The sequence below is a fragment of the Drosophila eugracilis genome, unplaced genomic scaffold (genome assembly GCF_018153835.1).
Source record: "Drosophila eugracilis isolate 14026-0451.02 unplaced genomic scaffold, ASM1815383v1 contig_616, whole genome shotgun sequence".
NCBI classification, from domain to species: Eukaryota; Metazoa; Arthropoda; class Insecta; order Diptera; family Drosophilidae; genus Drosophila; species Drosophila eugracilis.
In genome coordinates, this window is record NW_024573499.1 from 784,983 (window position 1) to 809,053 (window position 24,071).

The following is a 24,071-nucleotide window of genomic DNA, read 5'->3' on the forward strand; positions in this document are numbered from 1 at the left end:
AGCCAGAAACCAGTAACTAGAAAACAGAGAGCAGACAGATCGAACCTCAGATACAGCCCAGAGGCATCAGGGGCATCAGAGGCATTGGGAACAAAGTACAAAAAATGGCAGGAGTATTGCGGAAAAAGGGTTTCCTGCTCCTGCTGGCAGATGGCACATGCCTCTTGCGGCCTCCAGAAGTGCCGTCAATTAAAAACCAAAGAAACGCCCAAGAAGTGGCCCACCCCAAGGCCAAGCCAAAACGATTCCAGCCCAAAAGGGTTACTTAACAGCTTAAGATTAGCCGGGGCATATGTTTTTCCTGGCTAATTCGAGGGTGGTCTCTCAGAGTTTTTCCCCCGCGGCATTAGTTTCACTTAGTTGTTATTATTTGCCTTTCCGCATTTCGGTTGTGGCAGACCCATCCATGATCACAAGATGCAGCGACTCATTGGGCAATGTAACCCAACCTGCGGCTTGTCAATCGAAGGGTCAGAGGCCAAACAGCAACAACTAATTTGGCAGCCCCCAAAAAAGACACCTCCCCCTGCCCCTCTGTTTTGTTTTTCCAACAGACAGCGCGGGGAAACAGCCGAAGGATGAGTAAGAAAAAAACCTAGAAAAGAAAACAAATGCCATTTCAAGTAGCAAACGTGTAAAGTAGGTGGCCCAGACCTTTTTGCCGAGACTCTAAGAAGACAGTGGAACCAGCTGAGGGAAAGCCAATTTAAACGATTAGATGGGATTCAAGGGGTAAATGGGTTTTACTAAGTAAATAAGAGAAATGGAGGTAATTTTAATTTATTTTTTCGAAGGAAAACTATACATTTTTAAAGGAATTTTTGTCAAATGTATTTGAGTTAAGAGAAATCTTAAAAACTAGAACCGTTTTTAATAGAAATTGCTCAGAATATTGAGTTAAAAAAGAAAGGATTTTGATAGTGGTATAAAATATTTTAACAAATTGATTTCTAATCACTAACTAATAAGCTTATTGAAAGAGTTTTTAATACTATAGCTAAGCAATATTTTAAAATGTATCAAACGAAAAGTTACTTATGATATAAACTAAGATAGAAAGTCTAAAATATTGATTTTAATTACAAAATAATATCTCCTTCAACCACTGTGCTTTGGTTTTTTGGGGGCTGGGGTATCTTGTCAGTCAGTCAGAGTCACAGTCAGAGTCACAGTCACAGTCGGCTAATAAGCAGAGAGTCCATCAGAAATAGTGAAACCTGCGCGGCCTGTTGGGCAACCGCCAAAAACGATGAGAAATCAATTTTTTGGATTCATTTTGGGATCGCCTGGGTTTGTTTTGCTTTTGATTTCGGGTTGTTAGTTGTGTGTGCCGCCCAAGCAGCCATCGCTCATAGCACATGATACGACCATTTGAGTTCCATGTGCCCATCTGTGAGGCCCCTCCATGGATGTATGATTTAATACAGTAGCTGGGATGGATGCCTAATGGCTCACCACGAAGACCTGTTCTTTGATGCACTCACTCCGCGTTTTGTTTACACAAAATTCATAATTTACATATTGTGTGTGTTATGGTAGGTGTTTTTTGTACTGATGATTTTTTACATTTGCTCAATAGTAGGGATATCTGTTGTTCGATGGTTTGATTCTTTCATCCCAGCCGACATGTCAGAATCGGTCCCTCTTTATGGAAATATATGTCGCTGAGGCCGCTGGCAACTGTACCTGAGGATATTTTTAATTTTCCAGTTTTTTAAAAACCACCCAAACTAAGTTGAGGAGTGCTAAATGGATTTTAAATAGCGTGGGACGGACTCGGGGTTGTTGCACTCCATTGTTTGCCCATCCACGATCCTCGTCAAACGTTTTGATTTTGGTTTTTTGATTTTCAACTGCGTAAATGTCACGTGTATTCCGTCTGTGGTTGACATCGACGTGTGATTCCTGAGCTGGCAAGAGGTTGGGTGGTGCAGTGGTTCCATTGGTGGCTGGTGGTTCCCGGCTGCAATGGGGTTAGCCGAGTTGAGAGTGCGATAAATATCTAAATGCCGTGATTTGCCTCATCAAGGGGCGTTGATGTTTATCCAACAGTGTATTTGTTTGCCAAATTGACAACGGATCGGGTTGAGAGTGTGTCGAGTCCTTTGTGCGGGACACGTGGAATCCTATGGCTTAGCCGGGAACGATCTGACTTTGGCCTGCGAATAATTGGCACGCGTGAACCTAGTTAGATGAGTGCTGATTTTATATAATAGAGGTTGTTTGATGTTTTTAAGGGGTTATTCGTTTAGGAGGAACAAAAGCAAAGGAAAATTATAATCACTTTAAAGTCTATATGGCTTTATCTTGTATCTGCATCTTATTCCTAAGAAGTATAGATAAACTATATATCTTAATTTCTTCCAATTACAATCCAGCAAATCTTGGGCAACAATGGCGCTTAACCCCTTAAACACCTCCCGAAATAAATTGCAATACAACGGAAAATGCCCGACACTAAAAAGCAATTCTCTCCACTATATCCCTGCACTTGAGCCACAAAAGCCGGATAAAAAACAAACCAAGTACAATATGCAAAATAAATGCTCAAATAATAAAGAGCAAAGAGTAAAGAGCCAGGAGGCAGCGGAGAACAGAGCCCGGAGCACGAAAATGGCAACGTAACTCAAGAGCTACTCCAAAAAGCAGCGCAGGAACAAAGGAGCAGCCCAAAAGTGAAAAGGACGAAACAATGCAGACAGCTGGCACACAGGCACACGCATGCAAAGAGTCCAAAAAAACATTATTTTAAATAATATTTAAATAAAAGTGTCAGCGTTTCAGAAAATAGTCGAAGTAAAAGCCAAAAAATGTACAAAGCCAATGGGAGATCAGCAAGGGAAATGCACAGGAAAATGTGAAATATTCTTAGGGATTAATATGATATACGACTTTATATTAAATGTAAGTTTAAACTGAGTGAATAAGGCATATCGAAATGATAGATATTAACACAGATATCTAAGATTCTGAATCTAATATGATCTCCAATACAATCCAATATAAGTTACCATTAATTTGTTTCCCATTTTTTGCGGTGCTATAGAAAAGGACAAGAAAGGAGGATGGGGGCGTCAGTGAGGCGACAAACGGCCAGCGGACTAAATAAAAAATAATAATGGAAGTTATACATTTTATTTCGCAGGCGAATGGCAGCAGGGCAGGACGGAGAGCAGGAACGGGGACAGAAACAGGGACAGCCAAGGACTGGATGCTAGCCAACCCCTCTGGAATGTTGACAAGCAGCAGCAGCAGTAGCAGTAGCAGCAGGAGCAACACAAAACGCAAAAAATAATCAAATAAAACTGAAAAGGATTCGCCTTTGTGCGCTTTGTTGTTCGAGTAGTTTTCTGTTTCCCTCTATATGTTTGTGTGTGTGGAAATGTAAGTGTGTGCGTGAGCTCAAAGGAAATAAATGTATTGTATTTGGAAGCGCAGCTACAAATAAAATTTTAATCAAAATGTAGTTGAGTGTTGAAGGGTTGTTCTGCGATTGTGTTCCAAGTTCCCTCCGAATGAGTGTGAGTGTGTGTGTTTGTGTGTGTGCCGATTGTTTCTGTCAATCAGCAGCTTCAGCTTCAGCTTCTTTTGTTGCTGCCGAAGGATACAACTGATATTGATTTCGAGTTGCCGCCAGCACAAAAGGACTCGCAGCCCAGGCCAGCCAGGCAGCCAATGGGAAAAGTTTCGAAGATATGCTATGTGGCATACAGTCTGCCGCACAATGGCAGCCGGAAACGCTCACCAATACTCGTGCAGTGCAGCGAGCACTTCCAGCATAGTTTCATAATTGCGAACAGCAATGGCGCCGAAATGGAAGTCCGCCGTAGCCTGACCACTTGGCATTACAACGCCCCCTTGGCCCGTACGTACACTCTTGTTCACACGAATAGGAAGGGGTCTGCATATCCATATGGTCAAAAAGCTATCTTTAAGTGGAAAATAATCAATCTAGCACTAACCCACTGAAATGACTTTCCTTTCTTCTAAGTTGCAATATCAGTTTCAAGGTGATCGAATTTTCCAATATCTCGATTTTCCCCCAAGTTTAATAGTTATAAAATTCCAATTTGAAAAACTATAATCTTCACCTCTACTGTACCAGCAGACTTGTACATAGTTTGCGTTGTTACTTCGTCCTGTGAGCGGCATGCGACATGTTTCTCTACCAGTGGCAGGACATCCAGCTTCCAACTCTCCCAGCTGGTGGCAAATTTCATTTGAATGCCGTCCAAACTGCTTGTTGGCATTGCACAGCAACGGGGGGTGAATATGGTCTATATATACACTCACTTATATATATATATATATACTTGTATACCGACCGATTTCGATCCTTCTGCCTGCTGCCTGGCTGAAACTCAATTAAAATGGCATTTAAATCATGCGAACTTCTTGTTCTGCCATCGCCCAGGCCCAACACCCTGGTGGAAAATTCTTCTGCAAGTTGCCGAGTTGCCTCAATCGACTTGACTTGCGGCCTTTGTTTGGCATTTTTCGGTCTGGAATTGTTAATAATTTGTAATGACACGCGCAGTTAACCGAATGCCTCCTGCTAATGGTTATCGCCTCCCAAAGCGTAACCGATTTTCGATTTCCAAGACAAAGGATGCACTCTCCTTTGTCTCCAACTCTTTCCCCGCAGGCAATGTCCTGGAAACGGGCACATGTCTGCAATTTACGCTGATTTTTATTCAAATTTAGCTTAGTGTATAAATTGCTGTTGCAAAAAAGGGGAAAAACGTGGAAAAAAAAAAGCTTAAAAAAGCGGTTGGGAGGGGAAAGATATTTTATATTGAAATTCAAGGCTGCTTGAGTGGGATATTTATAAAAATCAATCGAAAGAATAAAGAATGCACTTAAAATTAAGTGTTTTATGTTGATCTTAGTTAAGTTATTTATACCAAAAGTAACTAAAATATTTACTTAAAAGCTAGCTATTCCATTCTAATTTTATATCAATCATTTTACTTTCCTTAAGCTTATTTCTTATTACATCACTTTTGACTCTTTTAAAAAGAAATATAAACTTAATCTTATTTACGGCCCATCTTTCATAGTTCAAACCTCTTGTTCAACTTCTAAGTCCCCCAAAAAGTCCTTCACATTAAGAAATAAAAAAGGATATCAAAGACATTAACGACTCTTCATATAGCGACCGCAACTATGCCAAATGGGAGAATAGAAAAGAGGCAAGACTAGAAAAAAAACACATTTGCATATTTATCTTTTTTCGGTTAAAAGCCTCGACTGCTGGCTGCTATAACATTAGCATTTCTGAAAAGGATAATGTGCCACCGAGTGCCCCACCACCACCATTCCTCACCAAGTCGTTTGGCATTTTTCTCGACTGGCATCTCCACGTACTCCACATATATATATATGTATATCTCCATGAGGGGGATTCTGTGTAAGGGGTAGAGCCGAGTGACAAGCATTTGTTTTTGGGAACGGGAACAAGGCGTGTGCATGTCCTTAAGGACCTCGTTAACAAAGTTATTTTGTCTTTTATCGCCCGCTGTTCAGTTCTCGGTTCTCAGAGATGTCAAAACATAATTCGCCATGTGCGGCATTAACTTCCCGGCATTATCAGGCATTTCGATTTGACGTCATGCGTGTGACATAGTACAATTTATATCCTGGCTCGTGTTGGCATCCCAGGCGTATGAGCAATGTCAGAGCTAACTGCCTTGTCATTCTGTTGCAGCTGGTTCTCACCCTCTCTCTTTCTGTATATAAATATATTATATTTAAGGAATATATATAGTAAATAAAGGAACAATTCCCTAATAGGGCCTCGCCCACATGGACAATTAATCTTTTGTCGAATCACTTAATTGAATTGCCTCGCCAGGCCAGCAAATATCAATTACAACCGCAATTATCCGAACAAAAGGACTGTGAGTAGGAAGTACTCGGAGTTTAATTGAATTACAATTTCATAAAAATCCCCACGAGATAGATTCTCGGGAAATCGCTTAGCTTGGGTGCAGGAAGCGACTGCGTCGAGGGGGAAATTCTAGATGCCACGCCTGCGCGTTAAACTCCTGATCCCCATTGCAATTGGCATTGGTTTCGGTTTGGTATCGCTATCGGTATCGAGCTCTGAAGAATGCTTACAACTTTTTAACACATTGCACAAAGGAGGCGAACAAAGGATCGATCTCACATACCACACAGCACAGTAAGTACATATATATTATTATACTGTTCTTTGTGGCCACTCGCGTGTTCATTGTGATTGCGATTATTGAAATGCGCACATAATGCCAACAAAACGAAGTTATGTGTAAAGTATACATACAGTATTGTACAAGTTTATACGTTCAAGTGATTCGCGCCGGCTCACCATTGTGCTGCCTCCTCGAAACTCGATTCGCCCCGGAACGCAGGCGCAGCCCTCGCATGATGGCCGCCGATCCCAAGCTAAAGATCACTGAGGAAAAAGCACCCCATATTTAAAGGGCAATTGGAATACTTCAAAATGGAATTGAATAAATATTCTAAATATAGAGAGGAATTATAAATTACTTAGTTAACAATCTGATGTTCTTAGTAAAATGTAGTTAGTTTTATATTTGTCTTAGATTCTAAGGTAGGCTTATGAGGTACAAGCAAAAATAATCATATTAAGTGCATATATTTACAATATTTAATATATTGCAAGCTAATAACTATACTAATGAATAAAATATAAGAAATCTTAAAGCTCCTTACTGCGTTAAAGAAAATTTAATTTCAGTGCAGCAGCCTCAGCTTGGGGGAGCGGGGGCTGGCAGATGAAGTCGTAGAAACCCTGGAAGCTCCGGGAAGTACACTCAATTCCAGGAAATTTAATCCCTAAATGCTGCATATAATATACATTAAAATCGTTTTGTGCTCGAGTCGCGTCCACTTCAGATGTGACTTGAAATCCAGGCAGATGGAAAGACGTTTTATGTAGCCAAATGAGTTTCGAAATTGCGGAGAATAAGACCTTCACGTTTCAAACGTTAAACAGTTTTGGCTTGGATTTTTAATTGAGTTATTTTCTACTTTATATATATAAAGCATGAATAAAAATAACCCTTATTGGGCTTATAAATAGTTGCCATTTTGTTAAATAAAAGTTCGTTAAAGAAAGCTAAAGGTAAGCTAAAGAAGTAAATTGTCGATACTTATCAGTTGACTGACGGACTTTATTTATATTAATTACCACGCCTAATGACATAATAGAGAGGCAAATTTCCCATTAATTTATTATTTATTTCTTCCCCTCAAAGAGACCCTCTTCCCCTTAGTTTACCAACCACATTTCAGCACTGTCACAGTCTTCATTCAATAAATACAAGATAAATTTCCATTTTCAATGATACGCATTTCCCGCCGCCCACAACCGCCTCTTTTGGCCCATACAATGGCACTCGAACATAATTCAAAATGCCAGTTAAACATATTTCCCAAGCTCGAGTTCAGCGGGGAGATGCGGCCGTTGAGCAAAAGTATTTCAAGCGAAAAATCACACTTTGACATTGTCTGCCGACCCAGTGGAATGGAGCTGCCCGGAAACTGGGGTCGCACGAGGGGTTGGCTGGGTGTTTGATCTGCTGGTGTTGTCGGTCAGACGTCGACGGCAGCCCGGCATAATTATTGCCAATAAACGTCGCCCCGCTCCACGGAGTTCACCTCCCCAGACATTCTCCCGGCCAAACAGATCGCCCCTTTTCTGGGACGCGATGCCACGGGCGCAAAAACACTTTGTAATATTTAGGCCGGGAGGAGAGGTGGATGCCACTCGATTCTGGGTGGGCTGCACTGGGAAGAAGTTTGGGGATAATAAAAATGACGAAATATTATAACTTTTTAAACTTTTAAGTGATGTAATTTAAGATTATTAAACATTTTTAGGAATTTCCAATTTATAATCCGATGACTTTAAGTTAAGTTAAAGTTTATCTTATTTTCAGTTTCAAATTGCAGAAGTTTAACCACAAAATATAATATTTACCCTTATAATTTATCCGCAGTGTCTGTGCTCGTGTCAAAAGGCAAAACCGGCAATGATTGGTGGGGTGTTTTGTGGGTGGGCGTCTGGGCATACTTCTGGTGGTGGATGGATGCTCGGATGCTTGGATGCTCGGCAGATTCTGTGGGTGACATTCCCGAATTTCATTTATGAACTCAGCCCAACCGCAAGCGCCCATCAAATTTCGTCACGGAAAGTGTGTAAATAAGTTCATTACACACATTTGATTGAGATAGAGAGTTGGAGCCCCCCATTCTCCAGGGATACTAGCATCCCAGGATCTGTGGCCAGGTGTCTGCCTGGCAATTGGTAATTAAAAATCAAGAATGTATCTCGACTGGCAACACAATCATTTAATTCAATTTCCAGGCCAGGCGCTCAACTGACTGTTTCCCTCAAAATACTAATTCGTTGAGCGTTTGAAAAGGTTTAAGGACGGGTTTGCGGTGGATTGGGCATTGTGTGTGCTCGTGCCCGATGGCCAAGGATAACTGTCTGAGGTTGGCAAGACAAATGGGGGTGCAAATCGTTAAAGGACTCACTCATCACTGACCCGAATCGCAGCCCAAAGCAGTTGCGGATGCATTTAATTTATTATTAGAATTATTTATGGCAATCGCTCGGGGAGGGGTGATAAAAAAGCGGTTATTGTTAAGTTTATTAGAGCCGACTGGCGATCCGGAAAAAGGGGTGCGACCTCACCAGGACACTCGCACAGTGGTTGTGCTTGTCATTACGAGTGCAGAGAGTTATTTGGAAATTACTAAAAGTTGGAAGAAGTAAAGTTGGAGAAATACTAATCAGTAGAAAACTTCAAAGGTAGCCATTGATAGCGATTTACTTGCTGACATAACAAGAAGAAAACTTCAGCCTTTAAAGTTCAATGGCAACGCTGAGGTCGTCTAACTCTTTTAGAAACTGGATTAAGGAATGAATACAGAATTATTATTCTTTATATATATTCATATTTAACCAATAAACAACTCAGCTTCCTCCACTGTAAGCCTTGCAAAAGTTTCTCATTTTTGACAGACAAATTTTTGGGGTAAAAATTATGGTTTGTTGGCAAAAAATGATCAAAAACAGCCAGAACGCATAATTCATGCATCAGATACAAGCTACTTCAGATAAATTGCAGGACCCAGGGAATAACGAGCCAAACTGACCACCGACCGGAACAACAACAACAACAACAACAATGACTTGACGCACACTTGAGCCTTTGAAAGGATAACAATTTATCACAAGAGAGCAAAAGGAAAATGTAGGCCCAAACACACACATAAACATTTTTTGTATCTAACAGCGGGTTGAATTTGTTTTCGATTTGTGAAAGTGAAATATGTTTTGGTGACATTAAGCTGACGGAATCAGGATTAGATGCAGCATCCTGCAAGGACAAAGGGACATCGCCGGTCTTTATGTGCGGCACGTGCCCATCTCTCCACTTCGAGTAAGTAGCGAATTTTTTAAACATTTGAAAATGTTGTTATCCCTCGGCCCCTGCCTCTCCGCTGGAAAGTTTTTTCAAATTTAATTTGGCATTTGATTCTCTGGTGTTGGCATATGCCAGCATTTCGGCCTGTAAAGGATTAGCGCCTGTCACCTTCTCTACCCCGGAAAAGCATCGGGATGCCAACTGGCAAATATCTTTCCTTTCGGCTACAAGGATATGCTAGGAAACGCGACAAGTCAAGACATTTTTATGCAAATTTATCTCATTACTCTGGTTGGTTGGCTGGCTGGCACTTGCTGTTGCCGCTTGCAAAGTTATTTTCTGAGTGAATTTAATTAAATTAAATTAAATATTCAACACATGGCAGCGGCGCAAGGATAAGTTTCGTCTTGGCACCAGTCTTGGCTTCTCTCCGCGTTAATTATTATTTATATTCAATATTTATGCATAATAGCTACGTATCCAGAAGGGATTAGGCAGTTCGAGCACGTAGGATGTAAGCTTGTTAGGTTGTCAAGTAATTAAAATTGAAAGAGCCCATAGATCAAACTGAAATTAAGGAAGGTGAATTGGAAAACTTTAGGAAACTTGATTGGATTTATTGAACTGAACGTCCTTAAAAACTTACAGATAAGGTAACCTTTGCGTCCTTAATCGTATTAACTAGGTGTGATATGGATTGTGTTAAATTGGAAATAGGTAAAAGACTGTCTGTACTTTCAAACTCTGTAGTTAGACTTAAAGAAGTTGAAGATCTACCTATATACCTATTCCAGCATTTTTTCCCATTCTTGCTTTAAGAAGTCTTAAATTAAAGTCACTAACTTTCCAGTTTATACTTAAGGATAATTCTAAGATATTTGTTGTCGAAAACCTTTCTCTTTTGCCGGGTAAACCGCGATTAGAGCACCTAGCTCGAGTGCCAGCTGCCGCCGCCATTTCCTTAGGATCTCAAGATCCTTGCTGCCCCTCAAGGGTCGAGACAAAAGCCCGCAGCGGAGCAAGGCCAGCAATTATTTGTGGCATTCGCTCAAAGGAATTGTTTGGCTTTTGCTATATCTTTTAAATACAATTTATAAAGCACGCGCCGTTGCACAATGCGAGTGAGTGAGAGGGAGTCAGTGGGAGTGGGAGAGCGAGAGGGAGAGGGAGAGGGAGCGGGAGGAACGCTGCACAATGGGCCAGATAAGAAGGCGGCCATTTTGTTTATGCGCCGCGCACAAAGAACAGGAAAGTCAAGAGGCGGGCAACGGGAAGGGGGCGTGGCGCCTGTACCGCTTTTTAGTGCGAAAATAATTGTAAAATGTGCAAATGCAAAAGGTTTCCAGTGTTATTTCCTTTTAGCCATGGCCACACAAAGGTGGCACAATGAAAAGCCGGCTCTTGAGGAAAAACTGGCGGGGAAAACTGACGCCTTTGTGAGGAATCTCGGCCGCAGACTCTGTGTGTGTGGTAAAATTGCAATTTAATTGCAGTTAAATTGCTCGCAATTTGCTCAAAAACCAGGGATTTCCTTTCTTTTCCTTTTCCATAAAAAAAAGAAAGGAAAAATCAGCAAGGTAAACAAGCAAATAAAAATATGAGCGGGTGGGGAAAATAGAGGAGAACTCGAGTGGTTTTTCATTTCGCAGGCGATTCAGTCGAGTGGAAAAAAGGTTCCCCAGCACGAAGGAATGTATCTAAAGGATACACAGATCTTTGTGTGGGAAGGTTGCACTTGAGATACCCGCCGGTTGATATCATTATTTGTTTGCCATTTGAACAGGGACAGGAACATGTGTGGAACTGTCCCCGCAGCGTTTATTTTGATTTTATGCCGGAATAAACGCAAATAAACAAATTGGATATCAAAACGATGAGCTCCGAAGAAAAGATACGCATTTTTCCCAGGCCATTCATCTGAGTTATGATCCGCAGATAAGTATCTATTAGTTGCTGAGTACGCTAATTGCAGCTCCTTCTCCTCCTCTAAAATTTAACCCCTTCGAAGAGGACTCGTCCTGCCTGTAGGCTACAGATTTACGGGCCTGGCTGCATCACCTTGGTTATTTAATTTGGTTATTGTATTCATTGACACAAAAGCCAAACCAGCCAGCCGCCTGCTGCGTGTTTTTTGGTGCCTTGCCAACTGCCAGCAGCAAATAAGCCCCGGAAAACAAAACATCCTCCCACTCCCCATAAGCACTGACCAAAATTATGTATTTCATTTGGAATTAGTTGAGTTTAAATATGTTAAACCTAAGAGGAAAGGTTGTTCTTTCTTACATTAACAAGGTCAAGTGCTAAAAATACGAAACCCTAAAAGTAACAAATTATTAACTAAAACCCTGTCAGCATAAAAATTATTAGTTTTAGGGTTTAAAATCCTTCTTAACTTCATAATTTAAGACCAGACAAACTTTTCACAGTGCACCCATCCCCACTATCTGAAACAGCACACAAAATCCGGGACTTAGGCTAAGCCTGCAATGTGTTTTAGTTGAGTTTATGAATAAAATTACACAGCAGCAACGGAGGTCAAAGGGTGTGGGAGTGGTCCGTGCGGGCAGGGGATCTGGAGCTTACATCAACGCCAACAATGGATAATAAGCGTATCCACTTAATGGTTGCCAAGGTGCCGAAGTGGAGCAGGCGGTGGGATTACTAGCATAGCGGATCTGCGAGTGCCAAACCCGCGGTCAAATGCCAACGAACAATGCCAAATTGTGGGTGGTGCTGGCTGGTGGTTGTGAGTGGGTGTGAGTACGTGTGTGCCAAAAATCCTTTGGCCGTAATCAAGCGGAAAATAGCACAATGACTATCTACAATATATCTGGGACAATGGAAGACACAGGCTGCAGGCAGGAGGAAAACTGGCGATTGTCAGATGAAAAACAAAGGGAATTTACACCCACACACAAACACGCACTCCTGTTAGCCAGTTCAAAAAGGGGTAGCGAATATTACTGGCGGAAAGGGGCGTGGCATTGCGTACAAGCAAAACAGATCAAACTGTTACAAGAAGGCAGCCAGCGAGGAAATTTCAGGCAATCACCGGGTGGAACGAGAAGTCTTCAACCAAAGGGTCAAAAAATATAAAAATATTTAAATTTTGCTGATGTGACGTTTTAAAATGAGGTAGCCTTTGATAGAAGTTCATTATTAGGTAAGATTTTACCTTGTACCTAGAAGGTTATATTCATGTTTCATAAACTTGGCTTATCCAAAAGCTCTTAAAAGAAAGTTAAATATCTTTTCCTGAAAATCTAGTAATAAAATCGTAAGAAATATTCATAAAAACATCATTGACAACCCTCGCCGTGTGAAAAATATCAATAAGTTGCAGACAAATTGTAGCTATCTCACTCGCCCTTTCGAAAGGGACCGCTACTTGTCTCAAACTGCTCGTTCATATTGCGCATACGCCACGTAGGTCTTTGAATGCGATGTGAAAGCACATAGGGAAGTGTGTTTGCTTCTGACTGCAATTGTTGCCTTTGTTTTGGAATGCAGCCACTCAAAGGCTTAGCATGCGGGTGCCTAATTGATATCCGATTAGAAAATAATTGGACTTTTATGCTGGAATAACTTCTCGTTGAGATGGTTTGATAGGGATTTCGGTTCGATGGAACATTCTTACATTTCATACGTTAGCTATGTATTTGCCATTAATATTTTCGATTGCAAGTCATTAAAAAGAGCTAAAGACGAGATAAAATGTTAAGTTCCCTGGCAAAATGGGCAGCATTCTCGCAAAGATATTTCCGGAATTGCATTTCGCTGCCAAGTGCTGCTAATTGCTCGCCCGCTAATGACTCCAAGCGGAATATACTGGCCACTAACTACCGGCCACGCCCACCCAGGACCAAAAGCCGGGCATTTGCCAACTGCCATTTGCGGCAACTAAGCGCAATTAATTAACAACCCAGGCGATTGAATTAAAAGCGGGACAGGGAATAGAAAAAAATTATACAAAATGTTGGTACTTCATAATGGAGAGCGTCCACAGCGCTGGCGGTGGTGGTGTTGGACATGTCCCCGCCCACGATCACGCAGAGTTGGCTAAAGAAAATGCAGCTTAATGCTGAATTAATTCCAATTACCACATTGCCCCCGGTCCTTCTTCCATACTCCGGCCTTCATCCTCCATCCTCGACCATCTCGACCACTGGACGAGGCACACTCATCGGACTGGCCAGTAATTTAGCCGCTAATGCGCGGAGTGCGGCCAACAAAAGCCGCCGCACGCGCTGACCTCCAGCTCAGTCCGTGTCCAGCTTACTGAATGCACTGCCAGGAAAATTGTAGAAAATTCTAAAACGTTTATTCCATTAAAATGAATTTACAAAATATCTAGCGGAACATCTTGGAAAGTTTCCTACAGGATTTAAGCTTAAACTTAAGCTGAAACTGCTTAAGAGTACTTTCTTTCTATCTTCACCTTTCACTTTTCATTATCAATTTTTGAATTTCTGCCATTTCTTAATATTTTATAAACATTTTCTCCCAGTGCAACTCCTCCCAGCTTCTCTCGGCATTGCCATGGCCTTTTGTGAGAGGTTTTAACATGAATTTATTTTATATAAAAATTTTCCTTTTTCCGCCAGCCACCAGCCACTTGTTTGGCTTTCACAAGATTCACTAATTAATTATTAATTAAGTTGGAAAAATTGCCAAACACCCGCCGCCGTCCCATTCTCTCTGAGCGAAATGAAAGATGCCTTTGCATTCAGTTTGAAACTTTTGAAAGTATTCCAATTTTCTAGCATTTTCCTCGTCCGCTTTGCGCAGAACTTTGCGGGCGGAAAACTTTCGAGCGAGCTGGAAAAACTTTCGGCGCAATGTGTCGCCTCCCCAATTTTCCCCAGAGCCAAAAGTTTTTACTGTCGCATTTCTCCGACTCCCGAGAAGTCGGCACTAAAATGCAGGCCTTGAGTGCGAAAGAAAACCCCATCGTTAGCAGGTCCTTGGAAGGGATTTCGAGAAAGGAGAACTCCGTGCTTAAACAAAAAGCACGTGTCCTGTGAAGCGCCTTTCATCATGGAACTGTGGAACTCAACTGACCTTCCGACTCGGACACTGGCCATGTGCAAATTGTAAACCATGAAAACACACGAGTTTATACAACAAAAAAAAAAAAAAAAAGAAAAGCGCAAACATTTATATTTAATTGGTGGTTTGTGCCCCAGAAGTGGCCGCCCCCTTGTGGCCTTGTGTCTACCCAATTGAGTTTCAAAGTTGCAATTAGAGCGGCCTGAATGGGTCCTGGGGATGTGGAAAAGGGGGTGGGTGGTCAGGTGAATTGCCGGCTGCATTCAATGGAAACAGTTGAGATCGAGGGTGTCCAGAAATGGGAAAGGAGGAAACCCAGCGGAGAAACAATGCACATTGAAAAGAAACAAGTCGCAGACCATTAAACCCAAATAGCATTTTGTAATATAGAATGTTGAGAGTTTTTATGGTCAGTGGAGCTCATTTGAATGGACACAGAAGTATGCTGTAAATAAAAACATGTTTTAACAGGGTGGAAAATATTACTAATAGGTTTCCACGAAGTTAAACCTTTTGGTGTATATTAAAGCTAAATGAGAGTCATATTGGCATCGCTTATAAGCGCACAACCAGGCTTATTACCAATCAAGAATCTCTGTAATATCAAAGGTATTCTACACCAAAACCATTTATTTCGATTCATTCTTTTTTGATTCATGGAAACTCTTTGAAACTAAGTACTTAATGCTGCCTGAGAAACTAACGCAATCTTGGCACGAGCAAAGCTAAATGGAAATGAAAAACCGAATTGAATTTAGCTTGCCTTTGACTATGTCGACACTTATGCTGTGCCACGCCCCCTTTTGTGGATCAGGCAAATGTGCCAAGTGTATATGGATGCACTGAGAGAAAACTGTGAGTCTTAGTTGGGAGATACTTATGATTACTATATCATATTACCTTTGATGGTTCGCCTTTTTATGAGCTTCTTTCAGGTTGCCCACTGGAATATTGCTTAAATGGGCTAATAAATTTTATACAAAATTATTCGAATTTCTTTCTGTTTTCCAGCTGATGGCTTTTCCATCGCTCAATGACGATTGCCGACTCGATGATGACTTCTTTACACGACATTTAATTGAGAAATAATTGAATAGGTCGTGTCAAGTGTTTGTTTGGCGTTTGGCTGGCTGAGGTCTGGGATGCGGAATATGTGATGTGATGGTATATGGAATAAGGGCGGTATGGGCGGTATGGGCAATACGGGATCTGGGTTCCCAGTGAGTCTGGCTTTCGGGCGAAATTAGCTTTGTCAAATGCGGCTGACATGGGCACGGGTTGAGTGGTGCGGAAAGGTCTATTGCAGCGTGAAAACGCCACTGCGAGTTTTTTAATGAAGTAGTCACAGTCGGCGGAGAAAGTCGAAGGCCCTTCGATTTCCGATTTCCCACCACTGGAAACAAAGCCCAGTGGTGCAGTCAAAGGAAAGGTGGAAACACATCCATAAAGGGGAATTCACATGTGATTGGAATCTTCAGCAATCGTCCTTCAAATGGGGTTGAGAGTGGGTGGGTCCTGGGAATTTGTCGCCCGGTGCAGTCAGCCGCGCACTTATAATTGCAGTTGCAGTTTAGCTGAGTTTATTGTGGATTGAGAACTGCGAGAATAAACTCTGAAATTAATGTATTTATGGAAAGGAAACCGATTTATTAATCATAAACACTAAACTATGTTACTTGAATGGAAAAACACCTGTAAAGTTACGCACTTATTATGATTATAAAAAGTTTCATGCTAATTTTTGCAACGTGACTTCTGATCTTCATACGTCAACCGCCATTCATGAACTTGAACTCGCATCCCAGTACAGATGTTCTGGCATTATGGACCATTTAAAGTTGCTCACACCTTTTGTTTTTTATGAAGACTCTGATTACGTCAACATCAGATGCTCCCGTAATGACAACAATTACACCGGCCGGCAGACCCATTTTCCATGAATTCTAGGTTAATGCCAATGTCACATCTAGAACTGGTTTTCCCGGTCGTGTGTTTCTATAAAAGAGCTGGCCCATCAGAGCTTGCTCCATTTGCAAGCATTAGCCCGTCGAATACGCAATGAATCATGTCAGATTTGGGATTATCTGCTGGAGCTGTCTGCTCATTATAATAGCCCCGAAAACGGAAGCACTTTCGGTATGGAAATTACCCACAGCGGAAAAAGTGTATCAGGAACTGGAAAGCTGCCGGCAAGAAAACCAAGACAAGGATGCAGGCACCTTGAGGTGTTTGGTCAAAGAACTGGGACTTTGGACAGATGAGAGCGGCTACAATGCCAAGCGGATAGCAAAGATCTTTGCCGGGCATAACCAAATGGAGGAGCTGATGCTGGTGGTGGACTACTGCAACCGAAAGGAGCAGAATCTGAGCCAATTGGATGACTGGGCGTACCTGGCCTACAGGTGCGCCACTTCGGGCCAGTTTGGCCATTGGGTCAAGGATTTCATGAGCCAAAAGGAAAGAGATTAATAAATAATTAAGGAATTTAGTTTTTTAATTCGTTTTTATTTACGACTTGAACTGCAAGCAAGCGATCAGATGGGTCTGGGATGGCAGGAATAACTGTCCCTCTAGACCTGGACACTGTGCTGGACCAGCTGCAGATTGGCGTTCATGAAGCACATGCCGGCGTGGTAGGCCTTCGAGCAGGAGTCGCCCTCCTTGGAGTGACTATCGGCACAGTTGGCGATCTTCTGGTGCATCTCATCCGAGTGGCTTACCTTGCCACCAGCTCCGGCCAGCTGGACATGGATCTTGTGGACATCGAAACCGTGCTCCGGATCGTAGAAGCCGAACTTCTGGAAGACACACTCCAGGTAGCAGTGGGTCACCGCGTCATCGGGATACTGCCACTTCTTGTACTTCTCCACCAGCTCCTCGCTGGCGTGAACCTTCTCGGCACAGTACGAGCGATAGGTCACAAGGTCGTCGTGGGTCTTAACCACATAGGATTCGTGACCGTGATGGTGACCGTGATCATGGTCGGCCAGGACAAAAGTCAGACCCAAAAGGAGGACAATGAGAACCTTCATGGTGATTTCTTTTTCTGTGTCACAACTGCAACTGCGATTTCTGCCAAGCTCAGCTACTGTATTTATAGGCAGAGTATATAGCTCTTAGACAATCAAGATGGAATTAACCTTCTATCGGGTCGATTCCCGGGTGATTGACTGGCCCAACGATTACCCTTATCAAAGGGCAAAGGCGGCCAGGCAACGATAGAGGCAGGTGTCAGATCCCAAGTCCCAGATGCCAGATTCCAAATGCATTGTCGTCAACAAGTCTGAATCACGGCTTATCATCAAAAATGTGACGTGACTTTGAGCAAATTCCGATTGATCAAAAATTTCTAATTGGTTTATTCATACAGTGGCGCCACCTATATTTGGTTTTACTTCGTTGCAGAGCAGCCAGCTTTCCACAGTTGGAGTTCGTAACATTCAGCTATGGTCCATTCACACAACTTCATTTTCTGCCAACGAAGGGATTTTAAATATTAAATATCTTGTACCACAAGAGCCCTATTAACATTTTAATTTAGCTCAAGGATAGCTTTAATTATCGTTATCCATTATCCATCCATTATATTGCTCTTATCTGCAACTCGTAGGAGTTCTGCCAACCGAGTTATCAAAACTTGCTTAAATTCTTAGAAAAAACGAAGCCATTTCATTACGCTTAATATACAATAAAAAAAAACATCTTACAAGCACACGTCTGGGTCACTAGAGTTTGTAGACTCATTATGCCAATCAAAACGGAAAAACAGAAAATGGGAAAGCGAAAGTTGGGCCGAAAGTCAAGAGGAGAACGCGGGAGGAGGTTCCGCCCACCACGCTGGTCTATCAAACTGCCTCAGCAGATCTTCAAGTTTTTGGGACTGACCCCGCAGCACTTAGAAAACCCCACAACTTGCAGCACGAGTGTGGGTGGAGACCGGATCGGATCACTCTTATCACCTCTGACAGTGAACGTGACGGCGGAAAATAAAAACCGACTATCATGCAGAAGATGGAGATGTACACTTCGGAAAAAACATAGTTTATGATATGTATTATAAGATTCATTTCTATATGTATGTCTTTTTAAAAAAATATATCCATTATTTGTGAAGTTCTATATTTTATCATTCATTAATGTTGACTTTTTCTTTCAGTGTCTAAGCAATATAAACAAACTGCTTAACAACAAAGAGCTGAGGACTGACAGTTAGTTAAAAGTGACTAAAACCACTTCTACCGAGCCATATGAATAACCGTTCTGAACTTTGCAATGAAAGTGAAACCCGGTGGTAAGCCCATTTGTTATGGCCGAGAATAAAGACTTGTTTTGACCGAAGCTGACAATTGCAATTCCAGGGTGTCGAGAGCTGAACAAATTCCTAGCCCAGTTCAGTTTTTCACTACGCCTGTATTCTACACTTTCGCCCAGTTTATTGCATTCATCAAATGCCGCCCAGCAATTAAATCAAAGTCAATGGAAATGCCTCCTCCAATGGGAAAGCATTTGAGTTTGTTTAGATTGAAGTTCGGTTTAAACTTATTCGAATTTGGAATACCCTTGGAAAGTAAGTATCATAATAAATTAGTTAGCAACGGAATGATCGTTATTCGGTTTAAAAAGATATTGGTCTAGGAAATGTCTTCTTTTATAGAGACACCATGACGTATGCGCAATAAAAAATAAACAGTTTGTGCTTATTAGCTTAAATGTATCATTAACTTGCTTAGTTTAAAACCTACGGCTAAGCTAAATAAGTAAAGTTAAAGGAGTCGTTAGAGTTATTTATTTTTATTATTTTTGCAATCTATAAAAAGTCATTATACCCAAAGCAAGGCTAACTCAAACTAGGCCAACTCCAAGAAGTTCCTGTCCGTACACCCATAAAACGCCCCAAAGCCACCACAGATGTTTTCTTGTCAGCCTTTTAGCCAGCATTTCATTGCCAACACTATAACCAATATAACCACTGGCACCACAACCACCGAAGGTATAAAAGGTTGCCCGTGGAGCGCGCCCAGCGTTCGCTTAAAGTCCCCAGAAAAGCTGCTGGAAACCAAGAAACGCGCGTGCGCAGCCGCAAAAAGAGTCAGTCGATCGTCGGCAGTCTCCGGGTAAAGTCAGCTCAACCGAACTCAACTCAACTGAACTGAACTGATCGTGATCCGTGTTCTCCAGAGTGAACTGCATTTCATACACATTATCATTTGCAGCAACTTGTTTTCAAAGTCATTACGTGTCGGCGGCCAGTCGCTAAATAAATTGTGCATTTTTAAAGACAATCGAGAGACAAATTTGCAAGTGCAAGTCAGACAATTTATGCCATATTTCTGTGGGTTTTCTGGAGCTTCCTGACTTGAAGTGCATCACCTGCATACCAAATCCAAGGAAAAGATTTAAAAAAAAAGGGAAACCAAAAGCACATGGTCACTATGCAAATGGAAAAGGTAAGCGGCGTCTGTGATGACTTAATTGATTGATTTATAATTGAATTAAACATAAACCGAGTGATACATGCCCACACTTCTCGAGGCACTTTCACTTTCCCAATCAGATCCATTTCAAGACTCAGGTTTAAGGTTACGCCACTGGCATCTATTGCCTTTGAACTGGTCTTAGCCATGAATCTAGCTCGGTTGGCGGCTGAGTCAGCCTCCAGCTAGCCAAACTGGCAATGCAAATAGGCTAAAGAGTGGGTTGGGGCCGAAACCATGCTGGCTGAAACTGCGATTCTAAGAATGAAATAAAAATTTAATAACATTTATAACCGAAGCTTTAAATACCTCGTAATTATTGTCTATTAAACAGAGGAAGCTGCTTCATAAAGTTTTTAGATCGGAGGAGAAAGATCTTGTTTAGAAGTTACTCTGGGATCATTTGCAATAAAGTTAGGAGATAAGTCTTAGTAACTTAACTACTCGTTAATAAAATATGTAAAGAGTTTTAAAGAATAAAAATGTTAGAACTATCTTATTAGCGTAGAGAAAATTATTCCCAACTATCTAAATAAATTCTAAATATAGAACAGAATCTTACAAATGTTGTTAACTAATCAGAGCTAATTGTATTGACTGGAAGTTGATTAACAAGCTTTGCTTTGTTATCTTGATATGTTCATACTGTCTTTTTACTTACAATGTACACTAATCCCTTTAAACTACTGCAATTAAGGTATAAATAACAACAATTAAGCAATTAGAAAGATCAATGGGTTAAGTAAGGGAATATAAGTCTTTTGACTAACAGAGAACAGTGTAATTGGAAAACGAACTACACCCATTTTAACTTCAGTTAAGTCTAATCTATAAAATATTCACCTACTACTAGTCAAGCTACAACGGTTTTGAGAACTACTCCAGGTCAAATCAGTTCATCGTCCAATCCCCTAGCCAAAAACAAATTCCATTGACACCTTCAAGTGACCACCCACCCCGATTTCTCGGAATGCCACTGAGCCTATGGAAACACCCATGGCCAAGAGTGCGAGTGCGAGTGCTAGTGCCAGTGATCCATTGAACCATTTTGGACTATCACTTTTAACACGGGCCCACAATGGCACTCGAGGTGGCCCAATTCCGCGGAGTGGAGTGCACTTGATCAACGATTATTGTCTGCCGATCCGAACTCAATTCACTCCGATTCGATCCGTTTAATTTCACTGCTGCCAGATGCCGACGAAATCGAAAACGAAATCGAGACTAGAAAAGAAAAAAGGAAAAGCGTCGAAAATTGCTCCCTCGAAAGCAAGATCATGGCGATCGGGAGTGGGTGAGGTGGGCTGGTGGCCTGTTGGCCTGGTGGCTGAGGAAAGTCAAAGTGAAATGCTTGGAAAGCAAGGCAAATTGCCAGTCAGCCAGCGAGTTGGTCTGTAAACAACAATAACCGATTTAAGGAGGGCGGCCCAGCGTGGATTGAATGTCTGGGTAATCCGAGAGCAGCAATTAGAGTACGGCCCCCGGGGATCGGGGCATCGAGATCAGAAACGCGGTCACAGTTCCGCAGATCGCTCCAGTGCATTTCCATGCTCCAGTACCAGTGATAGAGCCACTTCAAGTCAATGGACAACTCGTCTAACCGGACCTAGACTCCATCTCTCCGAGGGAAAAGGCCTTTGCCATAGCTCTACTTGAACCCATGCACTGGGCGATGATTAATTCTCCGAATATTTAATAAAAATATTTAAACAAATTATAGAAATTAAATAGAGATTTAAATTAGGAAATCTATTGTAAAGTAATATACTCTTTAACTTTTTATACTAACGAAACCAAGTAGAAGAAATACAAAAACCAAGATCTTAGCTTCTAGTTCCTAATGGATTTTTTCCCTTAGTGTGAGCTTGGGCCCCCGTCCGGTTCGATCGGCTTCTTCGTAATCCAATTAAAGGAACAATCTACATTTCAATTCAAAACTAATGAAGTGTAGAGAATTCGCAACAAAGGCTGACATGTGTTGATTGTTTCGGCGACTGCAGTGCTGGTATTTGAAAGTCTTGGGTTTCTTCTGGCGGGGAGCCATTACTAACAAGCTTCCCTGTAGAGCAGCTCCAGCTTCAGCGAGAACAGCCCAACTTCCGTCAAACACAAACACAATTGTGCGTAGTCCAAACAATTCATTGATTGATTGTCGATATGGCGATCAATTAGACAGATTATGGTTTTCCATTGATCGCGATCGCAGTAGTGACAAAAAAGCCAGGGACAGCTGTCAATGGAAAATAGATACCTGAGATAGATGTATAACCCACGATTTTGATTCCTATTTCGTCTCCCGGCAGCACACAATTCTGATTCTACTATTACTCGGACTGATTTTCTGGACGGGTTCTTCGCAAGCTGCCCGTCGCCTGAGGAAGAAGCCTAAGATCTATAATGCCCTCATAACCACTGACGATAATCTGACCTCCAGCCGGGCCTATCCGGTTATCCAGCCTACTATCCATGAGCCGGGATACGCCCCCTTTGGACCCTTCAATCCCTATGGCTTCTACAGTCCTCCAACCGTGCGGTTCGGTCAACCAATAGTTCCTGGATTGGCGCCCAATGAGAGGGTAAGTTTGTAAGGGTTTACTTTTCTTACGTAACTACTATTACTATATTCTAATATATCACGTTCTTCAGCTTCCTTATCCCTTGCCATCTGCTGCCCAATATCCCAGTGGCTTTGCTCCTTATGAGCCCCAACAGCCCGTGGAAACACCCGTAGAGCAACAGCCCCAGCCGGGGACGCCACCGGGTGCTGTGGAGCCCCAGGAGATGACCAAGGAGCAGATGCCACTGCCACTGAATCAACAAGGTCTTCCACCCGTGTTGATTCCCCTACCCTCCCAGTTTAGAGGTCAGCCCATGCACCTGCCCCCGTATCCGTACAGCCAGTATCCAGTGATCTACGACCAAGCGGGATACATTAGGCAGAACTACCTGCCGCCCTACGATTACTACCCAACCCAGGGTTATCCGATTCGAGGCGCCACAGCTGCAGCACCTACAACGCCCCGCGAAGAGGAGGTTCAACAGGCAAATCCTGCCCAGAATGCACTTCCCATACAGCCATTACCGCTGGAGAACCTTGAACCAGCGCAGCCCAGTTTCGAGGACATCCGCAACGGATCGGAGAGCAAAAACAGTGCAGTTCCAGATGTTCCACCTCCACCAATACCCTCCGGACCCAAACGACCACGACCAGCGGAACCGGAAACGGAACAGCAACCGGATAACTGATTGCCAGCCGGATTACACCGGCTGCCCAGATTCCACACACGTATTTATTACCATTTCGCTTAGGATTAATTTCGATTCGATTGTACAATGTCGCTTAACCCGTAAGCTAAAGTAAGAGTTCATTCAGAGATAACGAATAAATAATACAAAATCGCCAATGCGGTGAATGAACTTGTCGATTGGTGACCAGTTCCCTTGGGAGTCACTGAATGCTTTCCCTTTCAGTTAGGGAATTGGGAATTAATTATCTCGGCTTTCCAGGGACTATAAAGGCAGGCATATTCGTGTGAAAAGTTACAGTTTAAATTGAAAAATCGAAATGAAGCTAACCCTGATCCTGCTGATCCTTTGCTGCTCCCTCTTTGGGTTGGGTAAGCTCTGGCTTCAATAAGAGGTTCTATATTTCCAATGAATAATGCTAACCCATCTGCAGCCCTTGGCAACCCAATTGTGGTGACCAAACCACCATTCATTCGCAGTCGCTACAGTTTGCGGTGGCGAAAGACAACCACCGTGGCTCCGGAGGCGGCCGGTGTGTCCACCATCAATACAGCCACCACTACTGAACATCCCAAGCTGCCCACATCAACTGCTAATGTGGACTACGATTATTACGGCAATGGTGAGGCCGAAACTGTGGTGCACAAGTAATAATATATATGTAACTATGGATGAACGCATACATATAATTATCAGGAGAAACATAAAAAACGGATTTCAAAAGTAATGAATAATAAAGTTTAAGCTTTTAAAATGTTTCCTTGTATTAAACAAAAATCAAAATAAAATTGTATTTAAATCAAAATGTAACTGCATTTGTATTTTCAAACAAGTTGGCATGCTCAAAAATAAATTTCCA

The 24,071-nt window shown here is 42.1% G+C and overlaps 4 protein-coding genes across 4 annotated transcripts; 3 read left to right on the forward strand and 1 right to left on the reverse strand.

The window, feature by feature from the left end:
- Positions 1-16,544: 16,544 nt before the first annotated feature.
- LOC108111417 lies at positions 16,545-17,111 on the forward strand. The gene has a single exon (XM_017220875.2). The coding sequence runs from the start codon at positions 16,551-16,553 to the stop codon at positions 16,959-16,961; it is 411 nt and encodes a 136-aa protein (XP_017076364.1). The 5' UTR covers positions 16,545-16,550; the 3' UTR covers positions 16,962-17,111.
- Positions 16,977-17,560, reverse strand: LOC108111416 (general odorant-binding protein 99b). The gene has a single exon (XM_017220874.2). The coding sequence runs from the start codon at positions 17,522-17,524 to the stop codon at positions 17,063-17,065; it is 462 nt and encodes a 153-aa protein (XP_017076363.1). The 5' UTR covers positions 17,525-17,560; the 3' UTR covers positions 16,977-17,062.
- A 1,948-nt stretch (positions 17,561-19,508) lies between these two features.
- On the forward strand, positions 19,509-23,370 carry LOC108111415 (vegetative cell wall protein gp1). Its single transcript, XM_017220872.2, has 3 exons — positions 19,509-19,939; positions 22,270-22,542; positions 22,613-23,370. Exons 1-3 carry the CDS (start codon positions 19,916-19,918, stop codon positions 23,210-23,212), a joined length of 897 nt encoding a protein of 298 aa, XP_017076361.1. The 5' UTR covers positions 19,509-19,915; the 3' UTR covers positions 23,213-23,370.
- Positions 23,371-23,450: 80 nt separating this feature from the next.
- On the forward strand, positions 23,451-23,949 carry LOC108111418. The gene is made up of 2 exons (XM_017220876.2): positions 23,451-23,583; positions 23,646-23,949. The coding sequence occupies exons 1-2, from the start codon at positions 23,532-23,534 to the stop codon at positions 23,861-23,863; spliced, it is 270 nt and encodes an 89-aa protein (XP_017076365.1). The 5' UTR covers positions 23,451-23,531; the 3' UTR covers positions 23,864-23,949.
- The last annotated feature ends 122 nt before the right edge of the window (positions 23,950-24,071 follow it).